Below are 16935 nucleotides of genomic sequence, written 5' to 3' on the forward strand. Positions count from 1 at the left end.
TCCCCCCCACCCCCCGCACTGTTACTCCCAGTCCAGAGATAGCTGAGACCTTTAACAGCCAGAGAACATCGCAGGGCTCACAGCTTGAAGACAAATTGTGAATTCTAAAGCCCGCGTCGCGTTCAGGAAGTGTGGAGCGTGGCCTTAGGCCTCTGGCCCACTTTCTGAGCTCCGAGCACATGGCGTCTTTTCCAGAGGTAGAAGGGACGGAGGCGAGTCTGCAGAGCTGGCCTAACGAGCGCTTTGGCCTGGGCCCTTCTGTTGAGAGTGTGACTTCCTGTGAAGGTAACTTACGGGACAGTGCACCTGTAAGGCAGTCACTACAAAGAAGCGTCTCCTCTTTGTTTTCCAGTGTTTGGATTGTCCGAGCACTTCTCCCAGCACATGTGGCGGTAAACTTGTCTGACAGAAACAGTCCCCACGGTCCCTGAGAGGGCTGGATGTTGGCATGGCAGCTAAGCTGCCGCTCGGGACGCCTGCGTCCTTTCTGGGAGCACCCGGATGAAGCCCCGGCTCCTCTGCTCTGACCCGGCTCCCTGCTGAAGACAGCAGATGATGGCTCACGTCCTTGGGGGACCCGGGTTGCATTTCAGGCTTCTGGCTTTGGCCTGGCCAAGTCCTGGTCCTGGCTGTTATGAGCACTGGGGGCATGAACCAGCAGATGGAAGATCTCTTTCCATCTGTCTCTCTTTCAAATAAAAATTAAAATAAGTTAAAAAAAAAAGAAAAAAGATTTTAAAGGTTCATTTGAAAGCTAAAATGATTTTCATTGTTGACCTCATTCAAAATGCCATCAGCAGCAGCAGCAGCAGCAGAATCTAACGGCAGACCGTGTGCACGCTGTCCCTGACATTGAAAGCATCAGTCCCGTCACAGAGTCAAAGGTGCTCCTGCAATCAGGGCACCTGGGAGTGCTCTCTCGTGTCCCAGGCTTCCCTGTGTCCATGAGCAAGGAAGGAGAAAGAAATCCCACTGGGCCTTCAAAGGCGGGGAATACAGGGGTGGGAGGGAGACCACAGGCTGATTCCTGATCTCCAAAGGGAAACACACGCACACACACACACACACACACCCCACAGAGAACTCCCCAGTGGTATCAGCACCACTCGGAGGGGCAGAGCCAGGGTGCGTGGGCAGTGTTCGGTCTCCTCCCACAGTGATTGATACCTTGTTTGTAAAAACCCGCTGTTGCTTATTGGTGAGTGATGGCCGAGAGTGACAGGCAGATTACCTAGGAAGTAAGGAGGAAGGAGACGAGAAAAGGCACAGCACGTGTGAAACCGGCTCTCGGTGTGTCCCGGAGTTGAGCACGTGCGCTCTGCCCACCATTCTCAGGATGCTGGGAGCGTGACTAGAGCCCTTTCTGGGGAGGGGGCTCCCCGATCGTTCTGGGGTTGTCTGCTGTCGTTCTGTCGGCCGTCAGAGAGCGAGCCTGGCAGCTGCTCGTGGGCCCTCGCCGCCTCGCCGATGTCCGTCTCCAGGCCGGAACAGGTGGGAGAGCAGCCGTCGTTCGCTGGGCGCTCTAAGTGGGAACCGCTTTCTCCTGCTGAATTACCTGTGCACCTGTGTCTGCCGGAGGGCGTGCGGTGACCCAGAGGAGGAAGAGATGAGACAGAGAATGAGACCTGCTCGGGCCCTTCACCCGAGCCCGAAGTGTCTGTGCTGGCTCCCTGCAAACCGGTTCCCAACGACTTTTATGGGGGACGGAGTGTCCCCTTCTAGTGGCTTAAAGGGAGCGTGGAGGAACACTTGAAAAGGGAAGGCATTTTAAATGCATAGACACACACATACACACACACACACACACACACATGCAGGCGGAGTTCTCATCCCCTGGCTGCGCGGTGGCCAGGGCTGCAGCCAGGAGCTGAGAGCTCATTCCATAGGTGGCAGGGACCCAAGTACTCGAGGTATCGCCTCTGCCTCGAAGGGGCTGTGTCGGCTGGCAGCTGGGCCCGTGAGCCAGGGCGGGGCACAGAGCAGTCACTTGGACTGGGCTGTGGAGCCTTAACCACTGCCCCAGGTGGGCACTTACAGACTTAAAATGCTGGCGAGTACTGCTTGCGAAGACAGGTGGAGGGCATAGTCAGAGCAAACAAATAATGTTCTAAAGTTAAAAATTATGAGACCCTCTGCTCAGGGGCAGCTGGTCTCTGGTCTTGACTCACCGAGAGTAGCTGGGCGTCTGGTGACCTTGACACTCTTCAAGGACACTCAGGTCTCTGAAAACAGCCCTTCCTCTGACATAACTCCTCTGCCTCACTGTGGCTCTCCAGCAATGAGGATTTGCCTGATTGATTTTTTTTTTTTTTTAAGATTTATTTTATTTATGTGGAAGGCAGAATGACAAGAGAGAGGGAGGGGGAGAGAGAAAGAGAGAGAGAGCGAGCTTCCATCTGCTGCTTCACTCCCCAAATGGCTGCAGCAGGCGGGGCTGGGCCAGGTCAAAGCCAGGGGCCTGGAGCTCCCTCCAGGTCTCCCAAGTGGTGGCAGGGGCTCAAGCACGTAGGGCATCTTCTACTGCTTTTTCGGGGAGTGCAGGAGCAGGGAGCTGGGTAGGAAGCGGAGCAGCTGGGGCTGGAACCAGTGCCCCAGTGTGGGATGCCAGCCTTGCAGGTGGTGGCTGAACCTGCTGCGCCACAACGCTGGCCCCTGGGGTTACGTCACGGGTCCTGAGGCAGGCAGGGAGGCATCAAAGTCCCATGCACCCTGCACGCTTGCTTCCCGCAAACCAGATTTGTGTCTGCTCGGCGGGACCAGAAATGCTGCCTTTAAAGCCAAGAAGGAGTGTGTTTCCTTGGCTACAAAGACGGCCCCTGCGAGGCCCCAGGCGGCGTGGCTGGGTGGTTGGGGATGCACTTCTGCTGTCTCTGCATGCGAGAAAGCAAAGGGTGGCTGATACACACAGGCCGATAGAGAAAGGGGGCCGCTCTGGGCTGTCACCCCCAGGACCCATCCTCGAGGGGGTTTGGGCGAGATACTCAGGAGACGGCTTCAGTCTGCCAGAAACAGTTACGCTGACGCCAAGCAGGAGCCTTCGTTGAGGCCAAGCCTCTGCTCCACTGGTGCCTAGCAGTCCAGGCTGGCAGTGCAGCTGCGACTCCACTAACGTCAGTTCATCCTGAGAATGAACCCTGGGGATCAGACGTCTGTTCATCAGGGCAAGGGACCACAGTGCTGCCGCTCCACACGCAGACTGCCGGGCACTGGGAGAGCAAGCGAGATGCGCCGCGGGCAGCTGCCCTGCGCCGTGGAAGCGGACTGGAGCCAGACCGTGGGCGAGGGAGGACATTCTCACGTTTGGGAGGTCTTTCTCCGGAGTGTCCTCACGGGGGAGGAGGAGCGCTGCTGGTCACTTCTGGGTGATTTTCCCAAGCACTCAGGCTCCGCTGTGCAGCCAGAAGCAGGGGTGGGAGGGAGAGACGTCTGTTCAGACGCTGCCCTTGCTGAGAAGCGGCTGGACAGTTATTTTTGGTAATTTTGCTGTTGTTTATCGTATACGGAAACATCGCTGTTAGCAGTACGTGTTGGGTGACGACCGGGGATGAGTTGTAGTAAACCAGTCACTCCCTTTTGCCAATTTTATTTTATTTTATTTTTTTTCAATCGAGGAGACCTGGTAATAGCAGGGACAGCTGGCTGGGGTGAGGCGTGCAGTCTGTGACCCAGCTGGGAATCCTCTGGGTAAAACATTAGCTCTGCACAGCGTCCCCCCCGCCGTGGAGGCATCCGTCTAGAAAACAAAGACTGAATATGCCCAGACTGCCGGTGAGTTAGAGGACAGCGTCCTCGTCGGGGGGGCCACTGTAGACTCTGCTTTGGAAGGCTCACCTGTGTGATGTAGAGTCCTGAGTGTACGTGTGTCCCGAGTGTACGTGTGTCCTGCGTGTACGTGTGTGTACCACACAGTGCCCCCCGGGGCGCACATGCACACACACACTGGGTGAGTGTGTCCTGCGTAATGTGTGTCCTGAGTGTACGTGTGTGCACCACACAGTGTCCCCCGGGGGCGCACATGCGCACATACACTAGGTGAGCGTGTCCTGTGTGGTGTAGAGTGTACTGAGTGTACGTGTGTGTGCCACACAGTGCCCCCCAGGGGTGCCCATGCACACACACGCTGGGTGAGTGTGTCCTGCATGGTGTAGAGTGTACTGAGTATACGTGTGTGTACCGCATAGTGCTTCCCAGGGGTGCCCATGCACACACACACTGGGTGTGTCCTGTGTGATGTGTGTACTGAGTGTACATGTGTGTGCCACACAGTGCCCCCCAGGGGTGCACATGCACACACACACTGGGTGTGTCCTCCACGTGCAATGTGCATGTGTGTGTCACCCGTGTGCTCCAGGGCAGCGCCTGTGTGTGTATTGATGGCACACACAAGCAGTGCGTGTGCACGCATGTGTCCTTGGGAGCGCAGACTGCCGTGAAAGTACAGGTTGAAGAAGAAAGCTTCTCCATCGCCCCTGCTGGTTAACTTGAAGACAAGCGAGACTGGGTTATGTGGACCGAGGACCATTTGAGTTTCTTGCTAAAGAAAAAGAAAATCATGCTCTTGCAAAAGATATCAGCTGTCTTGGCAAGGAACATGCCCCCCTACCCGGGGACAGCAGCCCTCTGGGGAGGGGTGGCCCAGCCCCCTGAGGCAGAGGAAGCGCTGTCTGGGAGTGGTGTTCTGGCTCCGTTGCTGTCCCTCGTGAGTTGACAGGTAGCTCAGAGAGCTGCTGTGGGCTTCCTGTCTGGAGACCAGCAGTGCCGCAGTGCCCGCCCCCACCAGGCACCCGGACTGGCTGCCCTGCACCTGCCCTCCCTGAGGCCTGTGGCAGCTGCACCTGCCTCGTGTCCAGGGCTGCAGCCGGCGTGTTTTCTCTGCTGCCCCAGGTGTGGATTCACCCTGGGCCTCCTCTCCTCTCGCCAGCTCCTTGGGCTGCACAGGGGTCTTCTCAGCCATTGGAGATCCCCCCTCGTTGAATAATTGGGGCATACGAGGCTCTGATTTCTCGGTCAGCGAGCCACGTGTCGCTCCCTTAGCAAGCCTTTTGAGAGGCACCTAGCAGCTCTCTCTCCAACCGGCGCATTCCTTGTCTGCTTCCAGTCCCAGCAGTGAACCCACCGGTATAGGGATCTTTTTATTCTTTCTTGCCTTTTTTTTTTTTTTGACAGGCAGAGTGGACAGTGAGAGAGAGAGACAGAGAAAAAGGTCTTCCTTTTGCCGTTGGTTCACCCTCCAAAAAAAGATTAATTTATTTGAAAGGCAGAGAGAGAGAGAGAGAGAGAGGTATTAATCTTCCATCTGTTAGTTCATTCCCTGAATGACCACAATGGCCGAGGCTGGACCAGGCCAAAGACAGGAACCAGGAGCTTCTTCCGGGTCTCCCACGTGGGTGCAGGGGCCCAAGGACTCTTCCACTGCTGTCTCAGGTGCATTAGTGGGGACCTGGATCAGATGTGGAGCAGCTGGGATTCGAACTGACGCCCATATGGGATGCCGGCACTGCAGGTGGAGGCTTAACCTTCTCTGCCACAGCGCCGGGCCCAGGGACCCTTTTCTTCCCCCTGCCCGTCCTTTCCATAATGCCAAGAGAGCTGGAGAACGAAGCCTCTCCGTTTCCATGAAACCCCAGCCGTGCACCCACCTGGCGTCCCGTCTCTGGGTCGTGGGCTGCCTCGCACTCAGAACCTTTGTCCAGCAGGAGGCAGAAGCTGGGGGAGCAGCCCCAGCCTTTCACGGTGTCGGGCTCACCTGCAGTCCTCGGAGAGTCAACAGCGCTATATAGTCAGGTTGGGTCAGGCTTGGTTAATGTTTAGCTCTGTTCGTAAGCAGAGTCCAGATACAGACAGCGCCCGGGACATCTGATGGAGGAAAAATCTAGACTGGCAGTGTTCGGCACTGCAGAGTTAAGGAAGGGGTGGGCAGCCCTTGACGGTGGGGGCGGCCCGTGAAAGCTGTCCTCGGGGCGTTATTCTCAGCCCTAATGGTCTGGAGAACCGGGTAGCAGCAGCTACAGAAGCTGTTCAGCCATCAGTGGGACAGTGTCCCTGGTGCCTCCTGGCTAGATGAACTGCTAGAAAAAAACAGAAACTCTGCCCGGGAGACCGTTCCCAGCATTCCACATATTAGGAGCAAAACAAGCACTTTAGGAAGGGTTAGCTGTGTCGGAACGTTTGGTGGGAAACTCGGTGCTTTGGGATCCGACACAGTGATCCAGTCTACATGGTCACCCAGGAGCTCTGCTGCTCAGATCCCTAGAAAGACACAGCTCTGCTCAGACCTCCCCAGCCCTGCCCGGCGGCTTCTGATGACCCTCCTGCCGCCCCGGTTCACGCCCACCTTCCGCCGTAACTGGAAGACTCCCACCGGCAGGTGCCCAGGGACGGCCCACGCCCCGGGCCCTTTGCTTCCCACCTGTCTCAGGTGTGTTCCCACCGCACACACTCCAGCACGGCTCCCCCAGGGAGCGCGGCTGGGCCGAGGGGCTGTGTTCCACCATGGAGAGGCGGTTACGTTGGTGTAAGCAAACAGACTCCAGCTCACTGCCAGCCCTGGACGGCCGCCCAGCAGCCCGCATTCTCGCCTCTGCGGCCATTTCACCGTCCGCCATCATTCTCTTTATGTTTTCTTAGCTTCTTCCAGGACATGGCCTGAGCCTCCACGAAGGTTCACCTCCATGTCCTCTATGTTCCTTTTTATTTTTTTTAAAGGGGTGAGGGAGGGAGGGAGGAGGAGAGAGAGAGGGAGGGAGAGGGAGAGAGAGGGAGAATCTCCCGTCTGGTAAGCTCTTTCATTCCCCAAATGGCCACAGCTGGGCTAGGTTGAAGCCAGGAGCCTGGAACTCCATCTGGGTCTCCCACGTGGCTGGAGGGAGGGAGGGGCCCAGGGGCCTGGGCCGCCTTCTGCTGCTTCCCCAGGTGCATTAGCAGGGAGCTGGATCGGAAGCGGATCAGCAGGGACTTGAACCGGAGCCCGTATGGGATGCCAGCGTTATAGGTGGTGACTTAATCCACTGTGCCACAGTACCCCCCCTCCCCATATCCTCTGTTATTCCGTTGACTGTGTCGCTAACATCACTCACCATGGGCGACAATGCCATAACACCTTTCCCAGACACCTTTCTCACGAGCGCTCAGGTTTCATCAGCGCCTTCTGCCCGAGCAGACGGAAGCTTGCAGGGCCCAGACGATTCCCCGAAGGCAGGGCCCTGCCTTACCTTTTATTCCCTCCCATTATCCGGCAGATTCGTCTTCATAATTAAATGTTGAATTGAGGCCGAGATTCAATTTTTGAGTTAGAATCGTGTTAACGTTTACGTGAAAATATTCGCTGCCTCTTTTGGATGTAAGAAATCAGACAGCGAGTCATCCTTGAAGCAGATCTTTCCAGACGTGGAGGACCCCTCCCCACGTGGCAGGCACGTGACTGCCTGACGGATGGCGTGACAGCGTGGCTCCGAAAGGCCCGGTCCTTCGGCCCGGGAATCGTCACCCTGCCATTTCATCTCGGGGTTGCGGATGGCCGCTTGGAACCTGGCCTCCGTGGGAGCGGTTTCTGTGGTCAGTGAGCACGGGTGCTGTAGAATTAGTCTCATGTGCCCTGCAAACATGTCTTCCTTGGAATCAGTTCTCCAAGTAACAATAAATCTTGGTTAAACACATTTCCTCCCAAATCCTGGTTTTTATTAAAAAAAAAAAAAAAAGCCGTTCTTAATTAGACGTGGCTTCCAGGAAGTCCTGAACCGACATAACTACCTGCCGTTAGTGCTAACGTGGGGTTTCACTGTATATACTGTTTTGCAGCAGTATTCCCCGTAGTCTTGTTTTATAACTGCACTGTTTCTTTTCACATGGATTTATTTAGATATTGAACATATTTTTAATATTTATTTTGTATTTATTTATATATGAACGTGTTTTTTTCTGAGTCACAGCGAGTCCTTTCGGGAGTGAGGTGGTGTGAGTGGTACAGACAGGAGAAGGCAGAGGCCAGCAGTAGGCAGGGGGCAGCACTCATTCGTTCTGGCCGCCTGGTGGCCCTGGCTTGGGGAGCCATAGGAGGAAAGCTCGTTTTAAATAAGGCAAAATCTACATGTGAGCCTCTGAGAGTGATCAACACCCAGGCTTATATTTCTCCAACCCCTGCAAACTGGCCATTGAGTGACATGGGCTTTATTTCTTTTCTCACCACCTGTCCCTGAGCCCATCTATGATTTTGGGGACAAAGCCAGTGATGGCATGATGTGCCCGTGTGTGACAGACCTCGAAGAGTCCTCTGAGAGTCAGCGTGCCCTCAGTGTGTATACAGTTGGTGCTGCAGGCAGCCTGGCACAACACCTGTGAGGTGCGCATGCATGCCCGTGTTCCATGTGCTCTTTCCTGTGCCATGTGACTTTGTTAATGCCCAGCTTTGTTTAAGGTCCTTCGAGAACCCCTTGGAGGAGCTGTGGAATCACATTTCCATTTTCTTTCATTAGGAAGCTATGTCTGGCATGAAAAAAAGAAAAAAAAAACCACAATTTCATGGTTCTCTTGAAGGTACAGTTTTGCTCCATTCTTATTAGTTTATTTTCACGGCAAGGAGAATACAGCTATTTCCCCACAAGAATCAGTCTGTGTTTTGCCGTTCAGGTTAGCAATCTCCCTCCCCATAGCTCCCTAAGAAAAACTAAAGCAATGTGAGAAGGAAGAAAGCGCAGTCTCATCACAAAGCAGGTGTCTCTTGATGGACAGAGTCGCCAGTGACCGCGCTGTGTCGAGTTCCTGGGATGAACCAGCAGTCCTGTGACTCCACCCGAGAAGTAGGCACAGGCGAACTCCCGCCCTCTCTCCTTCCCCTCTGATTCCGACCTGACTCTGCCTGAAATGCATGAGCCGGGCCCCAGGGCACAGGCAGGCTTTGTGAGGCTGGGAGGATATGCACCTGCAAGGACCCTTCTAGGGGAAAAGAATGCAAAGTGTTCTTACTTTCACAACTTTGTACACAAACACATGACCATGCGAACACACACACACACACACAGCTCAGGTTCCTCCTGGGCCTTGGGAAGGCTCACAAAGAGAGATCCCTGAAGCTTAAGTTTTATTGGCTCCATGGTGAGTCCGCTTCTGTGGGTGCTGTACTGTGGCAAATGCCCACCTATGCTATGCACACGTGAAATTGAACTCGTGTAACGTGAACACAGGAAGCACAGGGTCTAGGAGTATACAATGAGAGCATATAGCAATACACGAGTATAAATATAAGAACACAAGATTACACGTTGGGTTTTGAACACACACACACACACACACAGATACATTTTTTTTCTATTTTTTTGAGCTTCGGCGTTTCTAAGGTTCACACCCCAGCCGTGAGCGCCTCTTCTGCAGACTTTGACTTGTGAGTTTGCATCTAAACGATCACCTTGAAGGGGAGGTAATCGACGTGCTGCGCCATCGCTCAGCCAGGGCAGCCTTTCCACTCAAACGCTGGTTTCTGAACTGGGCTCGTGCCGGGCAGTCTCTCCCATTCTAGAATTCTGCCAGGCGTGAGGGGTGGGAGGAAGGAAGGGGGTCTCCAGGGAGCCCGCTGCTGGGAAGCAGAGCTTGGCCGGTTTCGTCTGCGTGTTTATGTTCCCCCAGGCAGCTCAGATGCTGGTTTGGAGGTCCCCATTGAGCAGAGTCCTCTGGGTCTCTGTGGTCTCATTCAGCCGGGCCTTGTCCTGCTTGCTGTCACTCCGTTCCCCATCGTCTGCGCCGCTCACTTTGACCAAGCACAGGACATTCTGGAAGCTCTTCTTGAAGTTGTCAGATAAGAAGGCATACAGGATAGGGTTGGCACAGCTGTTAGCATAGGTGAGGACCACCACGAAGTCAAACATGCCTTTGAGGGCGGGGGTGGGGCTGATGGCCACAGAGACGGAAGACACGTTGAATATGTAGAAAGGGAGCCAGCAGAAAATGAAGACGGCCACCACGATGGAGACCATCCGGGTGACCTTCTTCTCGGACTTCTTCCTCTTCGAGGAACCCACTCGGATTCCAGAGGACTTCACTTTGATGATGATGAACAGGTAGCAAAGACAGATGATGGTGAGGGGGACCAGGAACCCCAGGATGAAGGCGTAGATGATGAACCCCGTGTACCATGCCCCAGATTCCCCCGGCCAGTTGATGGTGCAGCTGCTTCTGCCCCACTGGTTGCTCCGGAGCCCGGCATAGATCATGATCGGCAAGATGACCAGCAGAGAGACGCCCCACACGGCCACGTTGATCATCTTGGCTGTCCGGGGTCTCCTCCACTTGGCGGACTTGATGGGGTGAACCACCGCCAGGTAGCGGTCGACGCTCATGACTGTCAGGCAGAAGATGCTGGTGAACTGGTTGATGCCGTCCACGGTCATGACCACACGGCAGATGGCCTTGCCGAAGGGCCAGTGGACCAGCGCCACCTGCATGGCCAGGAAGGGCAGGCCCAGCATGAAGAGCTCGTCTGCGATGGCCAGGTTGAGGATGTAGATGTTGGTGATGGTCTTCATCTTGGCGTAGCGGAGGATGACGTAGATGACAAGCGTGTTGCCGCACAGCCCCACGATGCAGACCACAAAGTAGATGAACGTGAGGACGGCGCTGCTCGTCATGTCATAGAAGGGCTCTGTCTGGTTCGAGCTGTTGGCCACCGCCACCGAGCCGTTGGGGTCGAACGGGGAGGACAGCCACGTTTGGCTGCCGTTGGGAAGCTCGTAGGCCATGTCCATGGCTGCCGTTCAGTCCTAGGCTGGAAAGATCTTAACTCTCACCTTAGTGGGCCTTGGAGACCCAGGATCCACTGTGACATCTGGAAGGAAAAACAAAACAAAACGAAACAGGAAGATTGGCTCAGCGGTCCCAGGCTATTGAAACTGCCAGCGACTTTCCTCATTTCTGGTGGACCTCTCGGGCATGCTGTCACACTGCAGCATGTCACCGTCACACCTCAGCAGCGCAGCCACCAGCCCATCCTTGCTCGGCGCCCAGACTCAGTTTCTGAGTTGCTTCTGCAATAGGGGGGGAGGGGTTCGGGTTAAGCTATCCTCTCTGATGACGCACGCACGGTGGGTGGATCTGGCTATGGGTTCAAAACCGCATAACTTGGACTCCCTCAAGAGGTGGCTGGTCCAAACTGTGAAGACACAGAGCTTAGAGAGGTTCTGCCTCTGACCTCGGAGGGGGCCTGGCGCTGGCCGCCGTGGCCGTGTCCTGCAAGGAAGTCTATGCAGGTTGGGTGACAACATTGGAGTCTCTCTCCTCTGACATCCACTCATGCACAAGCCCCAGACTTGAGGGAGAGAAGTCTGGGTTCCACCGCTGAGCCCAGGGGACCTGGTGCCCGGCCCATAGCTGGTCTCTCATTTGCTGCAGCAGGAGTGTCAGGAAGGCTGAACGATGTAAGGTGTGTGAAAACCCCTCGCATTGTGGTAGGCTGCTAATAGGACCTCAGAAATATTGTTTCCTCCCCTTTTTCTTTCTAACATCTTATTATCTCTAATTTATTAAAATCTGCCCACACAGTGAACCAATTTACTGTCTTCAATATCAAAATAAAAGTCTGGCTTGCTTTCATTTTAGAAATGTATGTTTTAGTTTCCTTTGACTTTCTTACGCCTGGAAGGGCTGTTCCTAGAGCCCTGAGATCTGCCCCAGAAGGCTACTGACGACCTGGAGGATTTGCCTGCAGTTCCCTGGTTAACGGCAAACACAGGAGCCAGGTGAGGGAAGCAGGCTCATCCGTCGACAGGAACAGAAGTTTCTAGAATCGTGTCATTCATTCATGCCCGCTACCCTCTCAGTATTCCACGTCATCCTAAGAGGTGGGGATAATTCTCCCCATTTTCTTTATGTATTTATTTTTAAAGACTTATTTATTTGAATGGCAGAGTTACAGAGAGAGGGGGAGGGAGAGGGAGAGGTGTTCAGCCCTCTGGGTTACTCCCCAGATGGCCACAACAAAGGGCTGGGCTAGGCTGAAGCCAGAAGCCAGCAGCTTCAGAGGTAGGAGCTTCATCCGGGTCTCCCACATGGGTTGCAGGGGGTCAAGTACTTGGCCCATCTTCTGCTGCCTTCCCAGGAGCCTCTGGGAAGTGGAACAGCCTGCATTCGAACCAGCACCCATGTGGGATGCCGGCGTTAACCACCAGGCCACAGCGCCAGCCCCAGTTATCCCCATTTTAAAGACATGGAAACTGAGGCTTCCAGAGTTTGAGTAATTTGTTCCCGTTCTCTTGTGCGTGATCGTCAGAGCTGGGATTTGAACACAGGCTACCTGACCCTAAGTCTGGGAAACTTTTCGAGACATTGTATTGGCTGCCCTGTGGACTGAAATACAGTTGGCTTTGGTTTAAAGTGACTGACTCCCATGTGTTACCTCCATGTGCAGAGAATAATTGTGCCAATAGTAGTGTGGCTTAAGATACAAAACAGCTAAACGATTTATCTATAGTCATTTAAAAAATAACTGGAGGGCTTCTTTGTGTTTTGGGGGTGGCAGGGATACAGGAGCGGATCAGATGTGGCTGGCGGCCACTAGGGGGTAACGAATTAGGGGAGACAGACTAGGAAGCCACTTCATAGCGGGTGTGCACGGCGTAGAGGTATGAACAAAGAATGCCTGCCTTTCCCGGGGCGACCCGGAGCTCCTAGAGCAATGTTCTAGCTGCGCATTGTGTGTGTGAAGATGATGGAGGAGGAAGACGGCAGGCGGACATGGGGGCATGTCCAGCAGTCAGTGGGAGTCATGCCCTCGGCTGCCACCTTCCCCACCGCACAGGGTGCTTTTCCTGGGGCCCGGGACCTGAGTGCGGACAGAGAGGAAGCGCTGAACGCTCGCACAGACTGCAAATGAATTCCAGGAGCCCGAGCCAGCCGCAAGGACGAGAGGACCCTAGCCCATGGGTCTGTTTCCAGGCGCTCAGCTTCTGTCTACGCTCACTCCCCCACCACGCAGCTGTCCGTGAAGTGAGGTCTGAGCTTTCTGACTGATCTTTGGGGACCCAGGATTGGATGTCTGCATTGGGTTACAGGAAAAGCATCAACCAGCAGCTCTTAAAACCCAAAGCTGTAAAGAAACTGTTTCCAGTGTTGCTGGATTAACTTGGGTGGTGTCCACCCTCATTTCTAACCATCTTGTCAGTTACTTGAATCCTGCAGACCCCGACTCCTGCTTAAGCTGCCTGCGCTCAGAGTGCACGTGAATCCCGGGCGTCCTCGGGGTCCCATCTCTGTGCCATGAATGCTTGCACTGCAGGGGCTGGGGGCAACGGAGACCCCTGACCTGCAGAAGCCCTACCTGGGGCTTCTGGCCAGGGATGGGTGGTTGTGCTGGGCTGTGCGGGAGCCTTGGAAGCTGCTCTCCAGCCCTAACTCTGCCCTTTTTGGCTGGAGTCTCGCCAAAGTGGACCCGAGCGCATGATGACAGTTTTTTTTTTCTTTTTCCTGAGAAGGCTGAGAAGCCCCCCACTTTGAGAGGGGCAGCAACGAGCAGGGGCCGTGCCTTGGAGATGCTGGCAGAGATGCAGGGAGGGGAGCCAAGGAAGAAATTAGTGTGGATGGTGGTTTATTTAACCACGAAGTCAGCCGTCTAAGGTCCCCAAGTGACTTCTGCTGCTTTGGGTTCCACAGACAGTGGGTCCGAGACTTGCTGATTTCTGGTTAAATTAAATGTACGAGGAAGTTAGATTTTCAGCTCGCTCTATTTCGCAGCCCGGGATTGCTGGCTACTGAAGCGCTCCCTGGTTGTCAGATTCCTCTGAGACTGGGTCCCGGCTCTGCTGGGGAGGAGGGCGAGGGCAGCTTCGCCACTCACAGCCTCCGCCTCCCAGAGGGGCCGTGCTCGGCTGCCCAAGAAAGCTGTGTTGGGAGAGGGACCCGGCATCAGCGTGGTTCCAAGTCCTACGCAGCGTCCGTTCCTCCTGTCTGCCCAGCGTCTTTCCCACATTCTGTCCCCACCCCCGTGTCCCTCCGGTCTGCTGAACCCGGCTGGAGCGTGACTCCCCGGGCAGGGAGCATGCGGGCCACCTGCGAAGCCGCTGCGGGGGTTGGAGCGCCTGGGAGAAGCCGGGGGCGGCGCGGGCTGCAGGGGATGGGCGCGGGCAGTGGGGAGCCGAGCGGCAGGACGGCCCAGCCGCAGCTCCGCGGGCACGGATACCTCCGCCTCCCTAGCCAAGGGAGCACCCCCGAGGGGTGGGAGCGGAGGTTGTGGTGCAGCACCCTGAACGCCAAGGGGGCTGAGCTGCCGGGGACAGACAGCTGGGGGCGGACGACGGTCGCCTGGGGGCTTGGCGGGCGGCTCCCCGGCGCGGGCCATGCAGTCTGCTGGGTTCTCTCCAAACCCAGGCAAACTGTCCTGGCTGCTGGGCGGGCTGGGGGCGGCGGCGGCGGCGGCGGTGGGGGTTGGTGCAGACCCAGATCGTTCGAGGCCCAGCAGGACGGACGAGGAAGAACGGAGCAGCCCCTCTTTGCTTCCCTCCGCTTCCGCCGCCTGCCCCGGGGTGGCACTTGCGTGGGATCTCTGGGTGCGCGCCCCGCAAGAGCCACTGGCCGCCACCTGCCATGTCTCCCCGCCGGCCTCGCTTGCCTCGGACCGGGAGGGAAGTTGTCCCCGTGGCAGCCACCACCTGGATGGACACCCGGGCCGAGGGGCACACGCCACGAACGCGGGCACGAGGCTATGCGGACAAGTCCATTCCAGCAAACACAGCCCACAGTCCCTACTCAGGTCGGGAGACCCGCTGTGGTTCATTCCCACAAATCACCCCCAAAGGGCACAGGGACCACACTAAGGCGCAGCTATGGGCGCATCGCCCGCCACCAGCGAAGATGCACACAGGTGCCCAAGTACGATTCTCGCTCTCTCCAAATCTCTCTTCTCTCTCTCTCTCTCCCTCCCTCTCATCCACGGGCACACTCGCACACCTCACCTTTGCCTTTCCGCTGCAATCCGCTGGCTCGGCTCACTGGCACCCTGCGGTTGGCTGTCTCCGCCGACCCAGCCGGCGCCCGGGCGCGAAGCAGCTTGGCCAGTACCTGGTGCTAGGTGTCCGGGGTTCCCGGCCCCACAGCTCCCTCGCGCCGGCTTCTGCTCGCCCCTCGTGCGTTCCAGAGCAAACCTCTCGACCAGCAAACCTCTGGCACCCAGCGGTGGGCAGGCGCTCTGGGCGCTGGTGGCCTTAGGAGCGAGCGCGCGCGCGCCCTTGGCTGCGCGGCTTGGACTGGCCCAGCCGGCCGGGGCCCCTCGCCACAGTTCCCCACGCCCCCCTCGCGTTACGTCACCGCAGCTTCGCTCCGCCCGCCGGGTCCTGTAGGAGGACCCGGGTGAGACAGGTGGAGAATCTGGCGGGTGGCTGCGGGCAGCCGCGGCGGAGAGAGGGGACCCCGTGCGGGGGGCGAGAGGGGGTGAAGCGACTTCAGTGCCTGGGGGTCTCCTGGCCAAGACACGCGCCGCTTCCGCCCGGTCTCGGAGAATCACGGCCGCTCACCAGCCCATTCCAGGCAGCTGGCGTGGCGGCGGGGGAGAGCCCGAGCCGCTCCAGGACCTTCATGGTTTTCTCAGCCTTGAGTTTACAAAGCTGGCGTTTACCGTGGGCCAGGGTGCAGGGCAACGCTACGGGGGAAAGGGGTGGGGGAGCGGCGCGGCGCTTCTGTGTGCGGGCGCCTGTCTGAGCCAGCACCTGGGTCCCACGATGCGGTTCGAGGAGCCGCTGCCTCCGACCCCCCCCCCCCCCGACTCCCCCAGGGTTTCCCAGCTCCGAGGGAGGGAGGCGCGCCCTGGGCCGGGCAGCCGGTCCCCTGCCTGGGCAGTCGCACCTGCTGGGCTGACCCAGCGCAGCCCCTCCTTCTCCATGCCGTGCGGGGAGCTGGAGAACAAACGGGCAAGAAGTAGGAGTGGCGTCGCATCCAGCAGCAGCGACTTATTTTTTTGACCGTGATGATTCAGCCTCTGTCCCAGTGGTTTAATAAGTCATAATCAATCCTTCAGCCTCCCTTCCCGCACCCTTTCCCAAGTAGGGGCGCGCACGCCACACACACACACACACACACACACACACACCCCTGGCTCCCACGGTTTCAGACAATGGGAAAAAGGAAAGCAAATTCCCAAGTAGCTTTCTCTGTGGGCTGGACTGGCCCGGTCTGTCCATCCTGTTAGCCGATATCCAATCTGCCAGTGCAAAGCCAAAGTCCAGAATCTGTTTCGAAGGTGGGGTGAGCCCTGGAGATGGGAGATGACCTAAGCCACTAAGCCAGGTAGCAGACAGCTGCTTGGAAGGGTGGAAGCCGGGGGCTCCCACTGAATTCGTCTCCTTTTGAGATGTTGGTCATGAAGGGGCCTGGATTCTGTGTCCTGCACCTCTGTATCCAGGGCCTGCATGGAACTGAGCCAGTGGCGTCCCAGCCAGTCTGGGAGTCAGCGGCTCTTTAGGCTTCTCTGTGCAGCTCATCAGGAGAAGGGTGGGTCTCTGCTCCCTCCATTAGCTGACACAGGAGAGGTGGTTGTGGGGCCAGGGAGGCAAGGTGGAACTGAGCTCAGGGGAACTCCATGTCTTCTGGTGACACTGTTGTCACACTGCCTGTTGCCCCCTCTAGCTTAAAAGCCAGTGACCCCTCAGGTGGGCATTGTGCAGGGGGTCGTTCCTGCAGGGGATGCACACATCCTGTGTTGGATGCAGTGCATTCGATTCCTGGCTTCCTGTTGAAGCGCCTGGGAAGGCAGTGGGTGACGGTCTAAGCACTTGGGCCCCTGCCACCCATGTGGGAGACCCAGATGGAGCTCCTGGCTCCTGGCTGCAGTCTGACCCAGGCCTGTCCATTGTGAACGTTTGGGGAGTGGACCAATCCCCTCCCCCCTCTTTCCCTGCCTCTGTCATTCTGCCTTTAAATCAATCAGTCTTAACAACAACAACCAACATCAGTATCCCCAGTGGT

At 56.7% G+C, this 16935-nt stretch overlaps 2 protein-coding genes across 5 annotated transcripts in view; one reads left to right on the forward strand and one right to left on the reverse strand.

Moving 5' to 3' along the window:
- Positions 1–16935, forward strand: part of SLC39A11 (solute carrier family 39 member 11) — a 443645-nt gene that overhangs the window by 12444 nt on the left and 414266 nt on the right. The gene's annotated exons all lie outside the window — the stretch shown is intronic.
- On the reverse strand, positions 9271–15222 carry SSTR2 (somatostatin receptor 2). The gene is made up of 2 exons (XM_008271765.5): positions 14931–15222; positions 9271–10813 (listed from the first exon to the last, which is right to left on the reverse strand). Exon 2 carries the CDS (start codon positions 10731–10733, stop codon positions 9624–9626), a length of 1110 nt encoding a protein of 369 aa, XP_008269987.1. The 5' UTR covers positions 10734–10813; positions 14931–15222; the 3' UTR covers positions 9271–9623.

The sequence above is a fragment of the Oryctolagus cuniculus genome, chromosome 17, assembly GCF_051225735.1.
Source record: "Oryctolagus cuniculus isolate XC-2025 breed Fujian yellow rabbit chromosome 17, ASM5122573v1, whole genome shotgun sequence".
Taxonomy (NCBI): domain Eukaryota; kingdom Metazoa; phylum Chordata; class Mammalia; order Lagomorpha; family Leporidae; genus Oryctolagus; species Oryctolagus cuniculus.